The 23,872-nt window shown below is 39.4% G+C and overlaps 1 protein-coding gene across 1 annotated transcript in view; it reads right to left on the reverse strand.

Moving 5' to 3' along the window:
- Positions 1-231: 231 nt before the first annotated feature.
- Positions 232-23,872, reverse strand: part of LOC126183601 (presenilin homolog) — a 113,771-nt gene continuing 90,130 nt past the window's right edge. The window contains exons 9-11 of the mRNA XM_049925711.1: positions 21,142-21,254; positions 8,887-9,049; positions 232-2,285 (exon numbers count right to left, since the gene is read on the reverse strand). Coding sequence (XP_049781668.1) covers positions 8,894-9,049; positions 21,142-21,254 — 269 coding nt within the window. The 3' untranslated portion in view covers positions 232-2,285; positions 8,887-8,893. The remainder of the gene's footprint in view (positions 2,286-8,886; positions 9,050-21,141; positions 21,255-23,872) is intronic.

Consider the following 23,872-nt stretch of genomic DNA (forward strand, 5'->3'; position numbering starts at 1 on the left):
ACTTCCTAAAAGTTGTTGTATTCCTGAGTAAACTCTTGTTTTTAACTAAAAATTCAAACAATATTTTTTTCTGTTTAAAATTGAATCATATGTAACCAAAGCTATTTTCTGCCATGTAAAGAGGAGAATTGATACTATAACATCAGATCTTTCATAAAACAATAGCACTGCAGGGGTGCTGCAGTGTTAATGTGGTAATGAAAAGAAGTACAACAATAAATATGCAACTGATTTTATGTATTATAAATTCTATTATTAAAAATATATAAAACTGTACATGCAATATGAACAAAATAAATACAGTAATTGTATTTTTTATGAAATTTGAGTTGTTCAAATTAAATGTTAGGAACTACAGTCTTACAAGGACATCACATGCCAATTGGATTTTTGTAAATTTTTATATTTAGAATAGGTGAAGCTTGGAACTCAAATATCAATTGATCAAAGCAGTTCAAAAAAATAATTTGTAATGTCTTTTTGAAATTTAAACATTGCTGATTATAAACTTTTATGAAAGATTGGTAATAAGAATTTATATTTGCTATAAAAACTGGATTTTTTGAGTGATATGTCATTAGCAATAAGAAAAACATGCACTTTTCATAAAAATGAGACATATATATGTGTTAACCAACATATATCTGACAACTTTTGTATTTATATGACATAGGTATTTGAAAAAGGGAAAAGAATTACAAATGAGAGCCGATCAAGCAATTAATCTCAATGTTATTGATTGTTTCCCCATCTTTGGTATTTTACACTTCATGGAAGTTTTTGAAGAACACACAACTTTGTTTAAAAATTTGAAACTGTTGGGAATCGAACCCAGGCCCCCTACAAAGCAGGCAAGCACACTACCGTGCTTCCTGTAGAAAAATTGACCTTAATTTAGCATATTAATGATGATCAGAAAACTTCAAAGTCAATTTTCTTGACCATTTTTGTGTGAGTGTGGAGGGGAGGGGGTGGGGAGGGGGGCTTGCACTGAACTGCTTTGGCAAATTGATATTTGAGTTCTGAACTTCATGTACCACAAATATAAAAAGTTATAAAAATCCGATGGGCACGAGGTCTCCTTGTCAGTGATTCTTCCAATAAATATTACACTACAAGTAGATATTTTAACTCCACAACTAACTAATTAACTGATGTTGAGGGTAATAGCCACATCAAGAAACTGGCAGTGTCTTTTATATTTTAATTAAAAATATGGTCTTGAGAGGTGGGAGGAGAGTGGGGACTGCACAGGGCACCAGGCAAAAGTCCCGGTTCCTGAGTAGATAAATATTGAACTAAACAGGACAGAAGAAATTTAAAGAAATGGAAAGCACATGGGAAAATTTGTCATTCAGTGTCACAGCAATTTGAATTTTGTTTGTAATGTTTCACCAATTAAACCTATTTCATCCCATGTCTCTTTTCCATAATGCCGAGAAAAGTATATTACTGAGTTGATTTTCTTTTTATTTTCATAGATTTTTGTCTGCTCTCTGAGCCATAAGAGGCAACCACTCACTTTGAAAACTTGATATTGTCAACTTTTCCATGTGGTGTCCATCCCAAACAACAAACAATTTATCTAAAGACTTTACACATCTTTTATGTGCTTTTTAGTTTCTTTTTTCACTTCAATAAGTGTCTGGACAGAATTTAACTTATCCATTATCTTTCATCAAATACTGCAGTATAAGCAGCATGTAAAACAGGTAGGCCTAATTATAAAGTGGCCGTACCTTAACAGAAAATTTTTAAGTAACTTAATGCAACATTTGTTCATGAGGTTATATTTGTTAATGAACACATCCATTCAAAATAACGTACACGTCAGAGTCCAAGAATTTCATTCACTCTTCATAATTACACAAAAGAAAAATACTAAACAACTGTTCATGATCTTTTGATCAACTATGATACTTGAGGATCAATATCAATTAGTTACTAGAGTTACATGTAAGATTTGACCTATTTTTCAACTTTTAAATTTTATTTATATTTGGCTTTAGTATAAGTTAGCAAATGAAGTATAAAAAATTGTTGCATGTTGTAATGTACATATGTAAGTCCCATCTCTAGCTACTGAGTTTCAGATATATCAAGCTGCCAAAAATTATGGTAACAAAGACAAGTGAATGCAACAGTTTCATTATCACAGACTATAGATCAGTTTGCATGGTCTGGTGACAGAGGTTCCATCCAAGTAAGCAACACTCTCAAGCTGCTTTCAGCATCTGTCGGATCACATCCAAACAATTACTTAAAGAGGTGAACATGGTAAAGACCTGTGAAGATAACAATAGTTTAGTTCACTTGAAAAGAGAAACAAAATACATATTTTGTAATAAATCAGTATAATAACTAAAGAAAAGAAAGTGTTGTTGTAAAGCAAAGAATCATCATATAGGTTAACTCTTAAACAGAAGATAACAGCAACCAACCACTTTATATAATGCTATTTATTTATTTATTTATTTAAATAGCGCTGTTAGTGGTTTCAAACTGAAAGGATCATCATCAGACGGCTTGTTCAGGTTAAGATACATTTTACATTAGTTTTCTCTTTTAGTTCTCCCAAATGATGAAATTTCCTTGGGGCGATGGTGCCCTACAACCAAAAAAAGATATGAGACAATGTCTATTTCACTGTAATTGTGCTTCACAACAATTTTAAATGATGTAAACAAATTATTGAAGTGAAGATGTTTTGGCCACTCTCGTTGAAAAATCTGCACCATTACATTCTTGTGCTGATTGCTTGTGTTCATGCAGCACAGACTTTATATATGGTGCTTCATGCAGTCTTTGCTGCTGTATGAACACAAGCAGTCAGCACTAGAATGTAATGACACGGATTTCAACGTAAGTGACCAAAACATATTTCCTTCGATAATTTGTTTGCATCATTTAAAATCATTGTTACGCATAATTACAGTTAAATACAGACACTGGCTCATATCTTGTTTTGGTTGTAGGGCACCACTACCCCAAAAAAATTTCATGTTTTAGGAGAACAAAAAGTGAAAACTAATGTAAAATGAATCTTAATGTGAACAGGTCGTCTGATGAGACTGTGTTTGAAACCGGTAATGGCATTATTTAAATAAATAACATTATAAAAAGTGGTTGGTTACAGTTATCTTCTCTGTAAGAGTCAACTTATATTTTTTACACAGCCACGGGCTCAGGCTGTCAGTTTTCAACAAAATAGCCCAAAGAATAACCATTTTGATAACTTTTACAAGTAGTCTTCATTGGTATAACTACTTGGGGTTTGTCACTGCAGTTGCATACGTGCCCTTTCTCTCCAGTGGTAACAAGGCAAAGCCGTGATATACAGCTGAATCATTTGTTATACCAAAATATCAACACACACTAAGTAAAGTTTTATTGAATCAAATGCTAATCACATTATCTAAGATCATATATTTTAAAACAAGACGACTGCCAATACAACAAATGTCAAAACATCAGATCTTGCTCTTGCAGAAATGACAGATAAGGGAACATGAACAAAATTTTGAATCAGCAATTATGGAAAAACAAAATGGCTGACACCTACAGATGAAGAGTGTCACATGCAATATGACAGCAACAGCTGAGCTTCAAATCTTAGCTTACCAATAAGCTTGTACAAGCATCTGTCTGTACCTGAAATAGGTTGAGCTCACACGACATATGCTCACATGATCGGTCCAAGATAGTGAATGATTTGCATAGAGGTGAAATTTTATGCACTTTGCACGCTGCATTGATAGAAAACATGCTAATATAATGCCTACAGCTGCAATTTGGTCATTTTATTTTACATACGATCCTATCCACCCAATGGTTTTATGTGCTTTCCACGTTGTTTGTTGTTGTTGTGGTCTTCAGTTCTGAGACTGGTTTGATGCAGCTCTCCATGCTACTCTATCCTGTGCAAGCTTCTTCATCTCCCAGTACCTACTGCAACCTACATCCTTCTGAATCTGCTTGGTGTATTCATCTCTTGGTCTCCCTCTACGATTTTTACCCTCCACGCTGCCCTCCAATACTAATTGGTGATCCCTTGATGCCTCAGAACATGTCCTACCAACCGATCCCTTCTTCTGGTCAAGTTGTGCCACAAACTTCTCTTCTCCCCAATCCTATTCAATACTTCCTCATTAGTTATGTGATCTACCCATCTAATCTTCAGCATTCTTGTGTAGCACCACATTTCGAAAGCTTCTATTCTCTTCTTGTCCAAACTATTTACCGTCCATGTTTCACTTCCATACATGGCTACACTCCATACAAATACTTTCAGAAATGACTTCCTGACACTTAAATCTATACTCGATGTTAACAAATTTCTCTTCTTCAGAAACGCTTTCCTTGCCATTGCCAGTCTGCATTTTATATCCTCTCTACTTCGACCATCATCAGTTATTTTGCTCCCCAAATAGCAAAACTCCTTTACTACTTTAAGTGTCTCATTTCCTAATCTAATACCCTCAACATCACCCAACTTAATTTGACTACATTCCATTATCCTCGTTTTGCTTTTGTTGATGTTCATCTTATATCCTCCCTTCAAGACACCATCCATTCCGTTCAACTGCTCTTCCAAGTCCTTTGCTGTCTCTGACAGAATTACAATGTCATCGGCGAACCTCAACGTTTTTATTTCTTCTCCATGGATTTTAATACCTACTCCGAATTTTTCTTTTGTTTCCTTTACTGCTTGCTCAATATACAGATTGAATAACATCGGGGAGAGGCTACAACCCTGTCTTACTCCCTTCCCAACCACTGCTTCCCTTTCATGTCCCTCGACTCTTATAACTGCCATCTGGTTTCTGTACAAATTGTAAATAGCCTTTCGCTCCCTGTATTTTACCCCTGCCACCTTTGGAATTTGAAAGAGAGTACTCCAGTCAACATTGTCAAAAGCTTTCTCTAAGTCTACAAATGCTAGAAATGTAGGTTTGCCTTTCCTTAATCTTTCTTCTAAGATAAGTCATAAGGTCAGGATTGCCTCACGTGTTCCAGTATTTCTACGGAATCCAAACTGATCTTCCCCGAGGTCGGCTTCTACTAGTTTTTCCATTCGTCTGTAAAGAATTCGTGTTAGTATTTTGCAGCTGTGGCTTATTAAACTGATTGTTCGGTAATTTTCACATCTGTCAACACCTGCTTTCTTTGGGATTGGAATTATTATATTCTTCTTGAAATCTGAGGGTATTTCGCCTGTTTCATACATCTTGCTCCCAGACGGAAGAGTTTTGTCAGGACTGGCTCTCCCAAGGCCGTCAGTAGTTCCAATGGAATGTTGTCTACTCTGGGGGCCTTGTTTCGACTCAGGTCTTTCAGTGCTCTGTCAAACTCTTCACGCAGTATCGTATCTCCCATTTCATCATCATCTACATCCTCTTCCATTTCCATAATATTGTCCTCAAGTGCATCGCCCTTGTATAGACCCTCTATATACTCCTGCCACCTTTCTGCTTTCCCTTCTTTGCTTAGAACTGGGTTTCCATCTGAGCTCTTGATGTTCATACAAGTGGTTCTCTTTTCTCCAAAGGTCTCTTTAATTTTCCTGTAGGCAGTATCTATCTTACCCCTAGTGAGATAAGCCTCTACATCCTTACATTTGTCCTCTAGCCATCCCTGCTTAGCCATTTTGCACTTCCTGTCGATCTCATTTTTGAGACGTTTGTATTCCTTTTTGCCTGCTTCATTTACTGCATTTTTATATTTTCTCCTTTCATCAATTAAATTCAATATTTCTTCTGTTACCCAAGGATTTCTACTAGCCCTCGTCTTTTTACCTACTTGATCCTCTGCTGCCTTCACTACTTCATCCCTCAAAGCTACCCATTCTTCTTCTACTGTATTTCTTTCCCCCATTCCTGTCAATTGTTCCCTTATGCTCTCCCTGAAACTCTGTACAACCTCTGGTTCTTTCAGTTTATCCAGGTCCCATCTCCTTAAATTCTCACCTTTTTGCAGTTTCTTCAGTTTTAATCTACAGGTCATAACCAATATATTGTGGTTAGAGTCCATATCTGCCCCTGGAAATGTCTTACAATTTAAAACCTGGTTCCTAAATCTCTGTCTTACCATTATATAATCTATGTGATACCTTTTAGTATCTCCAGGGTTCTTCCATGTGTACAACCTTCTATCATGATTCTTGAACCAAGTGTTAGCTATGATTAAGTTGTGCTCTGTGCAAAATTCTACCAGGTGGCTTCCTCTTTCATTTCTTAGCCCCAATCCATATTCACCTACTACGTTTCCTTCTCTCCCTTTTCCTACACTCGAATTCCAGTCACCCATGACTATTAAATTTTCGTCCCCCTTCACTACCTGAATAATTTCTTTTATTTCATCATACATTTCTTCAATATCTTCGTCATCTGCAGAGCTAGTTGGCATATAAACTTGTACTACTGTAGTAGGTGTGGGCTTCGTATCTATCTTGGCTTCAATAATGCGTTCACTATGCTGTTTGTAGTAGCTTACCCATGCTCCTATTTTCCTATTCATTATTAAACCTACTCCTGCATTACCCCTATTTGATTTTGTGTTTATAACCCTGTAGTCACCTGACCAGAAGTCTTGTTCCTCCTGCCACCGAACTTCACTAATTCCCACTATATCTAACTTTAACCTATCCATTTCCCTTTTTAAATTTTCTAACCTACCTGCCCGATTAAGGGATCTGACATGCCACGCTCCGATCCGTAGAACGTCAGTTTTTTTTCTCCTGATAACAACATCCTCTTGAGTAGTCCCCGCCCGGAGATCCGAATGGGGGACTATTTTACCTCCGGAATATTTTACCCAAGAGGACGCCATCATCATTTGACCATACAGTAAAGCTGCATGCCCTCGGGAAAAATTACGGCCGTAGTTTCCCCTTGCTTTCAGCTGTTTGCAGTACCAGCACAGCAAGGCCGTTTTGGTTATTCTTACAAGGCCATATCAGTCAATCATCCAGACTGTTGCCTTTGCAACTACTGAAAAGGCTGCTGCCCCTCTTCAGGGACCACACGTTTCTCTGGCCTCTCAACGGATACCCCTCCGTTGTGGTTGTACCTACGGTACGGCTATCTGTATCGCTGAGGCACGCAAGCCTCCCCACCAACGGCAAGGTCCATGGTTCATAGGGCGGGGGCGGATGCAAATTATGGATTTAATTTAATTGGTTTTGGTACAATGGCAGAATATCGGGCTATTTATACAACATGACATGTTTTCCTTTGATGACTGATATGCTAAAACCATCTGGTGTATCCCCCTTCATCTTTGTCCACCCTCCCCCTCATTACAGGTGGATCTTTCTCATTCTGGAATCTGAGTGACCTTCCTTCTCAACTTTTCCCAACACAACCCTCTCTCCTCCCTGACAAAGGAACTACTAATTCCATTCCATTTTCCATTGGTAGTAATATGTATTTCACTTCCTGAAGGTAAGTCTATCTCATAATATATCCTGCCTGCAAAAAAAATGAAGCACCCAGAACATACGGTGGAAATAAAATGAAACCTCATGGGTTGAGAGGGTATGTGGTGATTACAAAATCGAGTCAAATTTACAAAGAACTTGGCAATATGACTCCCACTTATTAGTATGATACTGCACCCTCTCTGTCTTGGACATATGCACTGATCTGGTTGAGAAGGGTTTAATTAAGCTGTTGTATCCTCCCATGAGGTGAGCTCGTTCACAATAGTTGTAATTGGTCCTTGATATCCTAAATACTGGCACTGGTACAGAGCTGATGTCTGAGCAGGTCCATCACTTTTTAATGGGGGGCCGATCTGGAGATCTTACTGGCCATGGGAGTACTTCAACATCATGCAGATGTTTCATAAACACATGTGCCATGTGTGGACAAGCACTGTTCTGTTGAAAAATGACACCATGATATTTCCAGATGATAGGTAACACATAAGGACACAGGATGTCTGTCATGTACCACTGTGCCTTCAGAGTTCCCTCAATCACTACAAGCCATGACCTGAAGTCATGATCAATGGTTCCCCACAACACAACACCAGGAGTAACACCACTATGTCTCTCCACAACAAAGGAAGAATTGGACCACTCTCCAGGTCATTGCCCTACTTGCTGATGATGTGGGGTAGTGCAGAGTCGCAATTCATCACTGAGCACAATGCGACATCATTCTTTCACTGTCCTTGCCTCCCAGTTTCAGCATCAACCCAAACACAGCCATTTCTGTTATGGCGTTAACAACAGCCTACACATGGTATGGTAATTCCCTAGTCTGACTGCTGCTAGTCTCCAACCAATGGTATGGGATGACTCAGAATGCTCAGGCAAGTTCATTACTTTTTCTCAGATGGCAGTCACAGACACGAGGGAGTTACAATGCGCTTGGTGCACAATATGGTGATCCTCCATTGTGGCAGTCAGACATGGCCAACCAGAACCTTGAAAACAAGTATGTCTGCCATCACACTCTTACACAGTCTAACACTGGCTGGGCCACAGTCTCACTGATTGCTCCACAAATCTGGGTATTGTAAGATTTGACCAACCACCAACAACGGGTCTCATTTCAGATTCTGTTAGGTGCCCCTAAATATGTCTCACAGGAGTATGTGGCACATCACTCATATACGGCACCTAGCATGGCCTGCTGTAGTTCTGCAGTTTGACTGGGGTAAGGCGTAGTGTCAGGTGTAGGAAGAAGGCAGGTGTGGTGGGGAATGTGGTGTTGGGGAAGGGCGGGGGTGGCTAACAGTTGATACATCTATGGAACCCAATTGAAAATGTTATGGCATCTTGGAACCATCAGTAAATGAATATAGTGAATGCGGTTCATATTCCATAAAATCTTCCTAATGAAAAATAATAAATTGGTTTCACAAAAAGATGACACTTACCTGTGGACTAAATAAACACCTGCTCACTGGCCAGACTGTCAGCAAATGGTTTGACAATTTCACGTGTTGTAAAATAAAAAACTAGACCAAATGTAATAGAAATTGGAAGAGCAGGCAATGCCTTCTTGAAAATTGCAAGCAGCAACAGTGTGAGACAGAGGCCCTGCAAAATGACAAAAAATGAGCACATTTCATCAAATAAATTGATAAGTATGCAGTACATAATAAAAAGTTTTGTTTCTACCCATTTCACCTGCATAAGGAGCACAAGATGAATGACTGCTTAAATTTATCTGAGCATGGTGTAATTAGTCTAATTTTGCCTCTGCACTTCCCACTGATGCCTGTATGTAATCTATTACTAGAATCCTCACTTAAGATCATCCCTGTAAATCATTATATGAGATACTGAGTACATGAATTTGTTTGTGAAACTTCACATTTGTATATGTATGTTAAGTATGCTACTAGGTATCAGGCCATAAAATGGAAAACAGGGAACTGCTCATATAAATAAATATGCCTGGAAAGCTACACACACACTACCTCTGGACTGCCAGAATCCTTGATCACAGGTCATTAAAGTTTGGCATCGGACTTTAAAGTTTGACTAACTTTGCTGTTTCAGAACCATAGTCTAAGGTTTCACACTTTCTCAGAAAGATAATTTTAATTGTAGTAATTGTGACTGATGCCTTTTGACACAGTCACCAACCACACAGCAGAGTGCTGCAGGTTGCTGTAATGCCAAAGGCACCTGCAACTTGACTGCAGCACGTCACACCTGCAGCAGCTGTTGCGGTATAGCCGGCCGGGGTGGCCGAGCAGTTCTAGGTGCTACAGTCTGGAACCGCGCAAGCGCTACGGTCGCAGGTTCGAATCCTGCCTCGGGCATGGATGTGTGTGATGTCCTTAGGTTAGTTAGGTTTAAGTAGTTCCAAGTTATAGGGGACTGATGATCTCAGAAGTTAAGTCCCGTAGTGCTCAGAGCCATGAACTTTTATCACTGGCACTAGCTCACATCCGCAAGCCACTTGATATTATCTAAGTATCCTGGTATTCTTCTGCCACATGGATTCATAGCATGCAGCCCAACTGCTCACAAACAGTCTATGTCGGGAGTTCACAGCTAATGTTCTCTGGACAAGGAACTGACTGCGTAAGTGGTCCCACAATCCGAGTTCTATTCACCACAGCACAGCGCACACTAGTCAGAGCCTACAGCCTCACATACATGTCCGTACTGCTGAGTCTTTGCAAGTGCTTCAACCACAGACTACACTCACATGAGGGCATTTCTGGGCTATATTAATGCTACCCAATTTAAGATTGACAGTATACTTAACTCAGTGGTTATTTTAGCATAATGATGCAACAGACATTCAAGAAACTGTCACTGTGTTTAGATGTGAACCTTTATCAGATCCAGACAATCTTTAGTGGTATTACTTCTGAAGCTGTTAGACGTTTTACTTCTTAAGGTACTGTGTAATACAGCTCTATTGTTCTTTTGGCTACCTGGGCACATCTATTCATTGCAGCATGCACATCCCACAATGGGATTCAATAGTGGGATGAGGATAAGCTTGTTTTCCGTGATGCTCTAAACAGTTGTGATGAGGGTACAGTTTTTAGCAACAACTGTTCTGGTTATGGAACTTCAGTCTGTGTGTCTTCGTACTCAACTGGGTAGCCTTCCTCTCTGTTTTCATGCCTCCTCCATGTGATATTTTTTATGGTTCTGGTAGACCAGTTGCTGTTGGGTGTTTTCTTTGTCTTATTTGTTTTTTTGGTGTCCCTTTCTTACATTCTGTAGCACTGTGTCCAGTTGATTTCACTATCGGTTGTTTCTGAGTTACACGTGATCACTGCATCTTTTGTACTTTCCAGTCCTTTGTTAACACAGTTTTCTGTGAGAGACATTGCTATGTGTGAATTACCTGTTATTTACTAGTTTCTATTATGTCAGAGAGAACAGCTCTTCATTTGTGTGTGCCCAATTTTTGCTCTATCATATTCCATGATTAAATGTCACATTATTACTTATTTTGCTTGTTCCTGTATCATGATGGTGTACATTATTTCCATTTATTAAGGTGTTTTGTTCAGTTAGGTGCTAGTACTGTTAACATGGGGACCATCATGCCCCTGCACGCTCCCACAGGCAGCACACCATGTTCCCCACCACTACCAGCATCTTCCCCATACCTACCTTGCTATGCCTCCTCCCCCTCAGCCCATGTGTCCTCCTTACCCCTATCACTCATCCCAACAGACTGCTACTCACATCAGACACAGCCACAGAAGGGCCCCAGTGGCCAGAGACAGTGGCCATGTGTGCAAGAGTTGTGACTGTGTATGTGTATGTTCTCTATTTCGGAAGAAGGACTTTGTCTGCAAGCTTATACACTGAGGGTGACAAAAGTCACAGGTTACCTCCCAATATTGTGTTGGACTTCCTTTTGCCTAGTGTAGTGCAGCAACTCTATGTGGCATTGACTCAACAAGTCATTGGATGTCCCCTGCAGAAATATTGAGCTATCCATAATTGCAAAAGTGTTGCTGGTGCAGGATTTTGTGGATGAACTGACCTCTCAATTATGTACCTTACATGTTTGATGGGATTCATGTCAGGCAATTTGGTGGCTAAATCATTTGCTCGAATTGTCCGGAATGTTCTTCAAACCAATAGTGAACAATTGTGGGCTGCTGACATGGTGCATTGTCACTCATAAAAATTCCATCGCTGTTTGGCTGCAAACAGTCTCCAAGTAACCGAACATAACCATTTCCACCCAGTGGTCAGTTCAGCTGGACCAGAGGACCCAGTCTGTTCCAAGCAAACACAGCCCACATCATTATGGAGCCACTACTAGCATGCACAGTGCCTTGTTGACAAATTGGTTCCATGGCTTTGTGAGGTCTGTGCCACACTTGAGCCCTACCATCAGCTCTTATCAACAGAAATCAGGACTCATCTGACCAGGCCATGGCTAATCCACTCATCTAGGGTCCAACTGAAACAGTCACTAGCTGAGAAGAGGCACTGTAGGTGATGTCGTGTCATCACCAAAGGCATTCGCATTGGTTGTCTGCTGCCAAAGACCATTTTAGCCAAATTTCGCTACACTGCCCAAGGATACATTCATCATACAGTCCACATTGATTTCTGCAGTTATTTCATGCAATGTTGCTTTTATGTTAGCACTAGCAACTCTATGCAAGTGCCACTGCTCTCATCATTAAGTGAAGGCTGTTGGCCACTGCACTGTCCATGGTGAGAGGTAATGCTTGAAATTTGGTATTCTCGGCACACTATTGGCACTGTATATCTCAGAATATTGAATTCCCTAATGATCTCTGAAATGGAAAGTCCCTCGTGTCTAGCTCCAACTACCATTCCAGATCAAGTCTTACCCATCGTGCGGCCATAATCACGTCAGAAACCTTTTCACATGAATACCTGAGTACAAATGACAGCTCCGCCAATCCACTGCCTTTTATATATTGCATGTGCGATACCAACCCCATCTATATATGTGCATATTGATGTCCCATGACTATTGTCACCTCAGTGTACATTTTAGCTGTCTTCTCATTGTGCCTGTCAGCAACTCAACGCCTTCTCTATGTGGTGAGTAGCAATCTATCATTTCCATATTCTTGTCAAATAATACACCCTGATATGGTAAATGAAAATTGAGGAATTATTGCCCAGGCTAAGAAAACAATAAGAATGTTCTTAAGCAGAAGGTAGTGGTACTGAAAGACTTTTTCAAAGTAATATCAAAACTGACCTCAGAATAAGTTACAACACACCTGAAGACAGAAATCTCTGCATAGGCAGTGCCCAAGTCACCTGGAGAAGTTAAAAAACTACAGATGAGATTCATCAGTGACCACAGACCACTTATTAGGCTTTCCACCTTTGTGAAGAAGCATAACTCAAGATGCACAATAAGGCATACTTGTACCTTCAATGGTAAATATGTGGAGCATTAATAGAATCAGATCTCTCCAAAAAATGGAACAACAGTACACATGAAGTGATCACAACAGCTAGTAGTAACACTATCCTATACAATCAACGAATACATACTGACCAAACAGTTGCAGTTAAGAATGGTGATATTTTGTATGTCAGCCTTATAAAAGATCATGGTTCTTAACATTTCAGTCCCATGGGATGGGCATATTAATGGGAAAGCCTATCAGAAGAAATTGAAATTTAAGGATCTGAGCATAGAAGTCAGTTGAATGCAGATCTCTTTGTTGCCCTGAGGTCAGTACCATATAAACTGAAGAGTTGTCTGCCTAGAATCTGAGACTGTAGTAAAGACAAAGACAATGAAACACAAGTAAAGTACTGTTAGGATCTGGACACATCTTGCATAAAGTATTGTAAAATGGCAACAGGTGTTCGAAATATTCTTGTATGTGAAACTTATTGTTCCTTACTTACAATCAATATGTACTGCAATTATGTTATAGAAACATTAAATGAATGTATTAACAATCTGCAGAAAATTGTCGGAGATCGACATAAAGAAATTACATATCTCAAGAAAGAAAATAATGAGCTGTGATCAAAGAGTAGCACATGCAGAAATTTGTTAGCTACAAAAGAAAAACATAGGCCTTGAAAGTAGATCAAAATTTAATGGAAATATGACCTGGCTAAACAATTCATTCCAAAAGCAGGGCAATAAGTGGAAACAACAAAGTAAGTTTAGTGAATTTTGCTTATCCAATCAAGTTTACACTGTTTTGTCTAACTGTGAACAATGAACATATTACAAAAGTAAACGAATTTTGTGAACAACGTAGAAAATGAGCAACATTCTCCGCAAAACAAAGTGCCACTAAAAAAGCCAAGAAATCTTCCAATCCTGTTGAAATAGATACAAAATAGTGTGTAACTCAATAAATGTTACGCAAGAACATTAATGCTGCTATAATGAGTTCCAGTCAATGACGCATTCAAGTATTCTGAAAAAATAAATAAATACCATGTGTGTAGGATACCTTACAGAATGTGGGCACCAGCCTCAGAACAATATCCAGTTCAAATATTGTCATTATAATCACAGGAACGAATGACAGCTAAAACAACAGCCAGAAAATAATAGATGATTTAAGAAGGATATTATCAGGCATTATGCCAAAGAAGGTGTTTATAGTTGACACACCAGTTACACATCACTTCACAAATTGGTCATATGTAAATCTAGAAGTAATGAAGGCAAATAAATGTCTGCACAACTTGTGGTCGAAATTCAAAATTCCACCGTTATAAAAGCAACAGAATTTTGTAGGGAGTGTTATATTCACGTGAATAACTTCCGACGAACAAAACTCTCAGAACTCATCTCCAAACCAACAAGAAGCAATGGTCAGTCTCCTAGTATTACCTCTCAGATATAGCAAAAATTTCAATGTTACACCATGTTTTGCTGCAGCCTCAAACAAAAATTCCACCATTTCATGAGCAGACCTAACACTGTTGAAGGTAAAGATAGCGGCAGTAGCAAGAGTCCCATTGCTAACAAAACCTATAGATCGAAGTGTAAAAATACAGCAACCATAAATGATATCAGCTCCTTACCTGTCCTAGAAACTTCTAACTATCCACCAAACAGCTCTAAATCAAGAAATACCCTGAACTGTCATCCAACCAACTTCAACTATACACTAAGGAATTACAGACCTTTGATGCAAGCGGGCACTGATTGAAATCAATGCGGAAAGTTGAAAATTTGTGCTGGACCACTATTTGAAACTAGGTGTCTTGCTTACTAGGCAGATGCTCTCACCACTGAGCCATTCAGATACAGTGGTCATGGCAACTGCACTGACTACCCTAGTAAGCCTCCCGTCAGACCCAACTTATCCACACACTACAAATGTGGTCCGCCTTTCTCATTATCCTCATTACTCATCGCATTCAACTATCATTAACATATTAGTGTGAACAGGACAATATGTAAAGCTTACTGGACAATCTGATAGAGTGCTACAGCATCACTACTTTGCAATTCACATCCAAGTGTTTGGCAGAGGGTTCACAGAACCAGTTTCAGACTATTTCTTGCTCATTCCACACTCAAAAGAGCACACTGGAAAAATGAATACCTAAACCTTGCTCTTATTTTTCTATGATTCCCATTTCTTCCTACACAGGGGGAAGTGAACACAATATTTCTACATACAGAGGAGAAAGATGGTGACTGAAATTTTGTAAAAAGATCTCGCCACAACGAAAAATGTCTTTGTTTAGTGATTGCCACCTCAACTCGCATATCATATGTATGACCCTTCTCTCCCCTATTTTGCAATAATAAAAATGAGCTGTCCTCCTCTGAACTTTTTCAATGTATGTCATTGTTCATATCTGGTATACTCCACACCAAGATGAACAAGTGTAATGTAGCCAGTCTGTAGTATACTTGTCACATCTTCTAAGATAAAATCCTGTCTTTGGTTCACCTTCTCCACATTTTCCAAGTGTTGGTTCCAATAAAAGTCTACAGAAACCATCCAACAATACCATTTCAGTTATACGATTTTCCACCAAACTTTAGAAACCTACGAAATAAACACAATGATTTGGACACCACAATATGTATTAATAAACTGGATGTTTTAGTTATTACTGAAAATGGCATTCTGAAGAAAAAATTATCACTGCACAGCCAATAACAATGAACCCTCGTTCTGTTGGTTAGTCTAACAATGATAGTTTAAGAAACCATAAATATAACTTTAAGGATAATGCTTCTACATACAGCATGTACTTCACCCCAACTGACAATGAAATAAAATGCGTAGTGAAGGCATTATGCAATTCTATGTCTTCAGGATGTGATGGGCTTAATAGAAACATTTTGAAGTCTTGCATTGAAAACATATCCGGGCCTCTTTCCATTGCACTTCATCATTTGCATTGGGCCTTTATCCCACTTCAACGCAAGGTCAGCCTTGTTACTATGGATTTGGCGATGTTAGTGTCAGAGGATGGCCGGATGGCCTTCCTGTTGCACCCCATACCCTCTGGGACAGAATTAGTGTACCCCAGCTGTCTGCATCCAGTGTAAGCCATGAAATAGTGCGCACATGTTTCAAAGGTCTGCAAGTCGTGTAACTGAAGCAGGATGTGGGGACCAGCCCGGTATTCACCTAGTGGGATGTTGGAAACTGCCCGAAAACCACATAAGAAGCATAAATATTATGATGATGATGATGATGATCATCATCATCATCATTTAAGACTGATTATGCCTTTCAGCGTTCAGTCTGGAGCATAGCCCCCCCTTATACAGTTCCTCCATGATCCCCTATTCAGTGCTAACATTGGTGCCTCTTCTGATGTTAAACCTATTACTTCAAAATCATTCTTAACCGAATCCAGGTACCTTCTCCTCGGTCTGCCCCGACTCCTCCTACCCTCTACCGCTGAATCCATGAGTCTCTTGGGTAACCTTGCTTCTCTCATGCATGTAACATGACCCCACCATCTAAGCCTGTTCGCCCTGACTGCTACATCTATAGAGTTCATTCCCATTTTTTCTTTGATTTCCTCATTGTGGACACCCTCCTGCCATTGTTCCCATCTACTAGTACCTGCAATCATCCTAGCTACTTTCATATCCGTAACCTCAACTTTGTTGATAAGGTAACCTGAATCCACCCAGCTTTCGCTCCCATACAACAAAGTTGGTCGAAAGATTGAACGGTGCACAGATAACTTAGTCTTGGTACTGACTTCCTTCTTGCAGAAGAGAGTAGATCGTAGCTGAGCGCTCACTGAATTAGCTTTGCTGCACCTCGCTTCCAGTTCTTTCACTATGTTGCCATCCTGTGAGATATGCATCCTAAGTACTTGAAACCGTCCACCTGTTCTAACTTTGTTCCTCCTATTTGGCACTCAATCCGTTTATATTTCTTTCCCACTGACATTACTTTCGTTTTTGAGATGCTAATCTTCATACCATAGTCCTTACATTTCTGATCTAGCTCTGAAATATTCCTTTGCAAACTTTCAATAGAATCTGCCATCACAACTAAGTCATCCGCATATGCAAGACTGCTTATTTTGTGTTCACATATCTTAATCTCACCCAGCCAGTCTATTGTTTTCAACATATGATCCATAAATAATATGAACAACAGTGGAGACAGGTTGCAGCCTTGTCTTACCCCTGAAACTACTCTGAACCATGAACTCAATTTACCGTCAACTCTAACTGCTGCCTGACTATCCATGTAAAGACCTTTAATTGCTTGCAAATGTTTGCCTCCTATTCCATAATCTTGTAGAACAGACAATAACTTCCACCTAGGAACCCGGTCATATGCCTTTTCTAGATCTATAAAGCATAGATACAATTCCCTGTTCCACTCATAACACTTCTCCATTATTTGCCGTAAGCTAAAGATCTGGTCCTGACAACCTCTAAGAGGCCTAAACCCATACTGATTTTCATCCAATTGGTCCTCAACTAATACTCACACTTTCCTTTCAACAATACCTGAGAAGATTTTACCCACAACGCTGATTAAAGAGATACCTCAGTAGTTGTTACAATCTTTTCTGTTTCCATGTTTAAAGATTGGTGTGATTACTGCTTTTGTCCAGTCTGATGGAACCTGTCCCGACTCCCAGGCCATTTCAATTATCCTGTGTAGCCATTTAAGACCTGACATTCCACTGTATTTGATGAGTTCCGACTTAATTTCATCCACCCCAGCCACTTTATTGCACTGCAATCTATTGACCATTTTTTCCACTTCCTCAAATGTGATCCTATTTCCATCATCATTCCTATTCCATTCTACCTCGAAATCTGAAACATTACTGATCGCATTTTCACCTACATTGAGCAACTCTTCAAAATATTCCCTCCATCTGCCCAAGGCATCCACAGGATTCACCAGCAGTTTTCCTGACCTGTCCAAAATACTTGTCATTTCCTTCTTACCTCCCTTTCAAAGACTGCTAATTACACTCCAGAATGGTTTTCCAGCAGCTTGACCCATAGTCTCCAACCTGTTTCCAAAGTCTTCCCATGATTTCTTCTTGGATGCTGCAATTATCTGTTTGGCTTTGTTTCTTTCTTCAACATAACTTTCTCTGTCTACCTGGGTTCTGGTATGTAGCCATTTTTTATATGCCTTCTTTTTCCTTTTACAGGCTGCCTTGACTGTATCATTCCACCAAGCTGTTTGCTTCATCCTACTTTTACACACTACTGTTCCAAGACATTCTTTAGCCACTTCTAGTACTGTGTCCCTGTACCTTGTCCATTCCTTTTCCAATGACTGTAATTGACTACATTCAACTAACTGGTACCTTTCTGAGATCGCTGTTATGTACTTGTGCCTGATTTCCTTATCCTGAAGTTTCTCCACTCTTATCCTCCTACATATGGACCTGACCTCCTGCACTTTCGGCCTCACAATCCCAATTTCACTGCAGATTAAATAATGATCAGTGTCATCAAAGAATCCCCTGAATACACGTGTGTCCCTCACAGCCTTCCTGAATTCCTGATCTGTTATTATATAGTCAATGACAGATCTGGTTCCCCTGCCTTCCCAAGTATACTGGTGAATGTTCTTATGTTTAAAAAAGGAGTTTGTGATTACTAAGCACATACTGGCACAGAAATCCAAGAGTTGTTTCCCGTTCCTGTTGGCCTCCATATCCTCTCCAAATTTACCTGTTCGATTTCCAATCCTGGCGTTAAAATCACCCATGAGCAGAACACTGTCCTTGTCCTTTACTCTAACAACTACATCACTGAGTGCCTCATAAAAACTATCCATCTTATCTTGATCTGTCCCTTCACAATGCAAATATACTGACACAATCCTAATTTTCTTGCTAGACACTGTCAAATCTATCTACATCAGTCGTTCGTTTACATACCTTATTGCAACTACGCAGGGTTCCATTTCTTTCCTGATGTAAAGCCCTACACCCCATTGTGCTATTCCTGCTTTGACTCCTGACAGGTAGACCTTGTATTCTTCCACTTCCTCTTCTTTCTCACCCCTTACCCGAATGTCACTAACAGCTAAAACGTCCAGCCCCATCTTACTTGCAGCCTCTGCCAGCTCTACCTTCTTCCCAGAGTAGCCCCCATTGATATTAATAGCTCCCCATCTCATTACCATTTGTTTGCCAAGTCGTATCTTAGGAGTCCCTGGTTTGTCAGTTAGAGGTGGGACTCCGTCACCTCCAAAGGTCCGAGGCATTTTGCTCTGATTATTGCCAGCATCATATTTAAAGTACCAGGGAAGCAGGTTGCTAGCCTTACTTGCCCCGAGTCCCATTGGGTTTTACCCCTAACGGCTGAGGGACTAACCGGTAGATTTGGTAGTCTTTGCCGTATGAGCACAAAGGTGACCACGACTCAGAATATGTCTGAGATGCCCAGCCTTATTCCAAAGTAACTGGTATCCCGACTGTCGGAACCACTTACTTGGCCACTCATACGTTGCCCGTGGTTCATGGACTAGGACATGACTACAGGAACCCACACCATGAACCACAATATTATGATCAATTAGAAATATTATGCAGTCATGTTGAAACTGAAATAATTCAATATTTCAATGAAACTCACTTTGTCATCACAAAGAAAGCACGGAACACTCAGTTAAGATTTTGACACCACAAGACAAAAAAATTCTGAAATACATTGGAACTGATATTGCCACTAAAGAGAACTATGTTAAATTCCTGGGAATAACAATACAAGACACACTTCAGTGGACAGGCTTGTTTATTCTGTGGCAGCAAGCAAATTGGCTGAAAATATATTTGCCATAAATACACTTAGCAAATGTGGTAATACACTTAGCAAATGTGGTAATACACTTAACAAATGTGGCAATGATACCCATGTACTAGAGACTGTTTGTTTATCATGTAGTGGTCTTGTCCAGTATAAAATATGGAATAGAAGAATGGAGTGTCACAACACAAGCAAACCTTAAAAAGTTTCTAAAGTTACAGAACAGGGCTGTAAGAATTATTTGCCGTGCAAAGCAAAGACACTCATGGTGTGATTTATTCCCTAAAGCTGGAACATTAACGATCACAAATACGTATGTTTTTAAATTGATCACGTTGGCTCAAACAAATATTGAAAATGTGAATTCTGACCTGCTAAAACACAATACTAGAAACAAAGATCAGCCACAGGACTGCACTGTATCAAAGAAATACACTGCATGCAGGACTGAGGCTTGCCAATGTCTTGTCGAGTTGTCACATCTCTCCCCACTGCAAAATTTAAACTCAGACCAAAAGGAATATTGATTGTTGACTCACACTGCTCATTATATGAGTAACTCAGCTTTGCACAGAATAAAGTAAATTTTATAGAGACTTTATACATGTATACGTTTCAGAGGAGTGGACGAAGACAGAGGCCATATGTGTATGAGTTGTGCTTGTGTGAATGTGTGTGTTGTCTATTTGCAAAGAAGGACTTTTTTGTCTGAAAGTTTACATCTTTAGTAGTCTTTTCATTATGTCTGTCTGTAACTCAATGTTCCTCTATGTGGTTAGTAGCAACCTATCCTTTTCATAATAGTGTTGTTACATTTTTGTATTGTCTGTCTGAATAAAAAATAATCAACATATTACTGAAAACTAAAGAAGAAAGTAAGTTAAAATTTATTTATCGTGATATACCATAGTGGAATATTTAACTTGAAAATGAAAGTTTGGAAAAAATGTTTCCTGTACAGTATATCTTCTCTGTAGCCTTATGCACTGAAGGTAATACAACTGATATTTTAAATAGAAAATGAAGAAATTTACTGCTGGAAACTTAACATGGTCAGCATAGCCTGCTGCAGATGAATCAACTGGATGTTTGCAGTGTTATAAATATGTAAGGTACATGTTTGCTGGTAGTCTTACCTTCGAACAGTTACGCACAATCGTCACTTTTGAAAGAATCAGAGGACTATAGCCTTGCAATAGAGTGAAATACAGCTACAAATGCATGTCACTGTTGCTATGAATAACAACTAACAATAGTATATCACTAGAAGTAGATAGCTTAAGGGCAGTAAAATTCAGGCAACCAAGAAGACTGGAACCAACCACTGAGTATTGTTGGGAGAATGAATATCACATGATGGTGGGAACTTACAATCTGGTGAAAGCACTTATTTGAGTACAAACAATCTTTATTTACATTCTGTAATATTCATACTTGTCCAACGCTAAATACTTACAATGAGAATTGCGACAAAACAAGCAAGTGTTGTATTCCAGTCTCCATATGATGAAGCTTTCCCAACAAGAACACTGTAGAAAATGAAGTCTCCTAAGCCCAGCTTAACACCTCCTGCAAACAGAAACCACAACTTCCAAATTTCTCTCTCACTAAACATGTATACAAAAATGAACAATCATATAAGATAACTAGTAGGTAGTTAATATAACAGCCTTTCCATAAGCAATAATGTGGAACTGGGAAGAGGGGCAAATTTCTTTGGCTGGAAGACATGGCTAAAAAATATTCAGTGGAACTGAAAAATTCATCATCTTCCTTGTAGTGTCTTACAAAAAACTGTGATATTTATGAAAGCCCCTCCCTCTTATTTGAGGCTTTTGTGGACTTCTTGTGGTAAATATGAAATCCAATGAGTATACAGTTTCATGATAGAATGTGTGGGGAAATTTGTGGAAATGCAGAAACAGAGTTTCTCTTTCATCTTCTTTTCCACAGGGTGCCTATATTTCACCAAATACAAATGCCCTTTGTGTTTCTCATCCTGTAGTAGTTGTGTTCTTTGTTCAACTGCCAAATCCATGTTTTTCCCACCAGGAAACAAACAAATGTGATGGTGAACATCAGCAACTGTCATATTCTGTGCATTTAAGATAAATATGATTAGGTGCCCTTACCCAAAGCACTGCATAGATATTTTTTGCATATGTACAGAAATTCTTGAACATCATAATAAACCAATACCAAGCATCATTACTGCTGTTGTCTCAAACAATGGCACCTTTGCTCTGCTAATAGTAACACCAGTTTGAGCTAACTGACAACATTAGAAGAAATATCAAAAGAACAGCACCTCTGAGCTACCTGGAAAAACACAAACCATAACAGGTGGAGAGGGGACATGATGATATGTGACAATGGGAGGAAGGGGAAAAAACTGTACCCCAGAGGGAGATAAAGTGTCTAAATGTTGTTATAATTTTAAAAAAATGCTGTCACACTCTTACTGCTGAATATACTCTTGGAAAAGCATGTGTGCTTGGAAGGAGGAGAGATGGCACCTGCGCTTGCATGTGGATGAATGTGTGCACCTCAAACAAAGACTTTGAAATCATAAGACTAAGTGGTCTACATGAACTATGATAATAATACTCCTGTAGTGGGGTGACGATGAAGACATTCAAAATCTTGTATGCGCTGAAATTTTGCAAAGAATGTTGATGAAGACATGATTAATATTTATAAAGATAGATTAGGGGGAGAGGGGAAGGGGATTGGAAAGGGGAAAGGGGTGGAGAAATGGTACCAGACAAAAAAGGAGTCAGAAATAAATAAAGACAAAAAACAAATGTTACGATTGAAACAGGAATACTGTGAAAGGAGTACTGTTAAATACCACTTTTATACTTTTCAAGGGACTTCAAAAACAGTGTAAAATGTGGGGAAACATGAAAGGTGGGAAATTGCTATTTAAGCAGCAACAATTTCATGTAGAACTCCTCCTCCCCACGTTTTCATATTTTATGCATCAAAGTACCCATATCAGACTTGTTTATTATTTAAACGTGTTCCTAATTTGGTACTACATTTAGCCACTAGCATGGCATTTCCTGATATTTTACCACAACAACTCATGTTACTAATCACACACTATAAAATGTCATTTGCTGAAGATGCTGGGCAAAAGCAATCGGATCAAAGCACACTCACTGGTGGGACAGTCACTGCCCCCTTATTGCAAAGCCGATTACAGATTTATAGATTATAAAAGAAACAAGCACTTAATGTTAACGCTGCGAAGAACATATCAGATGTGTGCGACTGGGTCACACAGAAAAATCAGCCATAGCAGAACACAGCATAAATGAAGAACACACCTTTAACTTCGAAAACACGAAGGTACTGTGCCGAGCATAGGGCTTCTGGGAAAGCGTTATCAAAGAATCCATATAAATAAGGGTTCACGACAATCTGGTCAACAGAGATGAGGGATACCAACTCAGCGCAGCATGGAACCCTGCGATAGCGGCAATCCGTCGGGAGCGCGCCCGTCAACGTCCTCCGCTGACAGAAGGCTTACACCGAGAACAGAACGTGGCTGCTGGGGGCGATCGCCATCCCCACCACTGCGCGCACGCCGCTGGTCCACTCGACACTTCGCCAGAAGATGGGTAGTATGACACTTCCCGAAGTGTCGCGAGATATCAACACTATCACCCGGCTGGAGACCCGAGAAACCTTCATCAATAGTTTATGCTGGGAAAGCCTACAGTCACATATAAGCATTTAATGTGTTAATGCAGCCTAGAAGTGACAAGAAAATTGGTGTTGAGCTGCTAGAACAACCAGGTATAGCCTCTTCTCATATTTTTCCAAATAACAGTAATAATCACTACGCACAACACACACAAATCAACACTATTTTTACACTGACTACTTCACTGCTACAGCTGGCAACAAGCCTAAACACTCCACGGTAGCCTGGAGTGAGCCAAAGTTTACCAATTGGAAAAGGACCACAGTAAAGAGGGTGATTAACAAAAATTATGCATTTTGGAGAGAGGCAGACAGTAGCCAATTGAGCACCGGCCATGTTGATTTAAGTGTTTGTGATGCTAATTTGGCATATTTGGCAGTTTTGTCTTCATACTCGTGTACTACACAAACGCAGTTTAAGTGTTACACCACGTAAAAGAGTTCTTCAAAATGCATCATTTGTAGTGCACTTCATC

The sequence above is a fragment of the Schistocerca cancellata genome, chromosome 1 (assembly GCF_023864275.1).
Source record: "Schistocerca cancellata isolate TAMUIC-IGC-003103 chromosome 1, iqSchCanc2.1, whole genome shotgun sequence".
In the NCBI taxonomy this organism is placed as follows: Eukaryota; Metazoa; Arthropoda; class Insecta; order Orthoptera; family Acrididae; genus Schistocerca; species Schistocerca cancellata.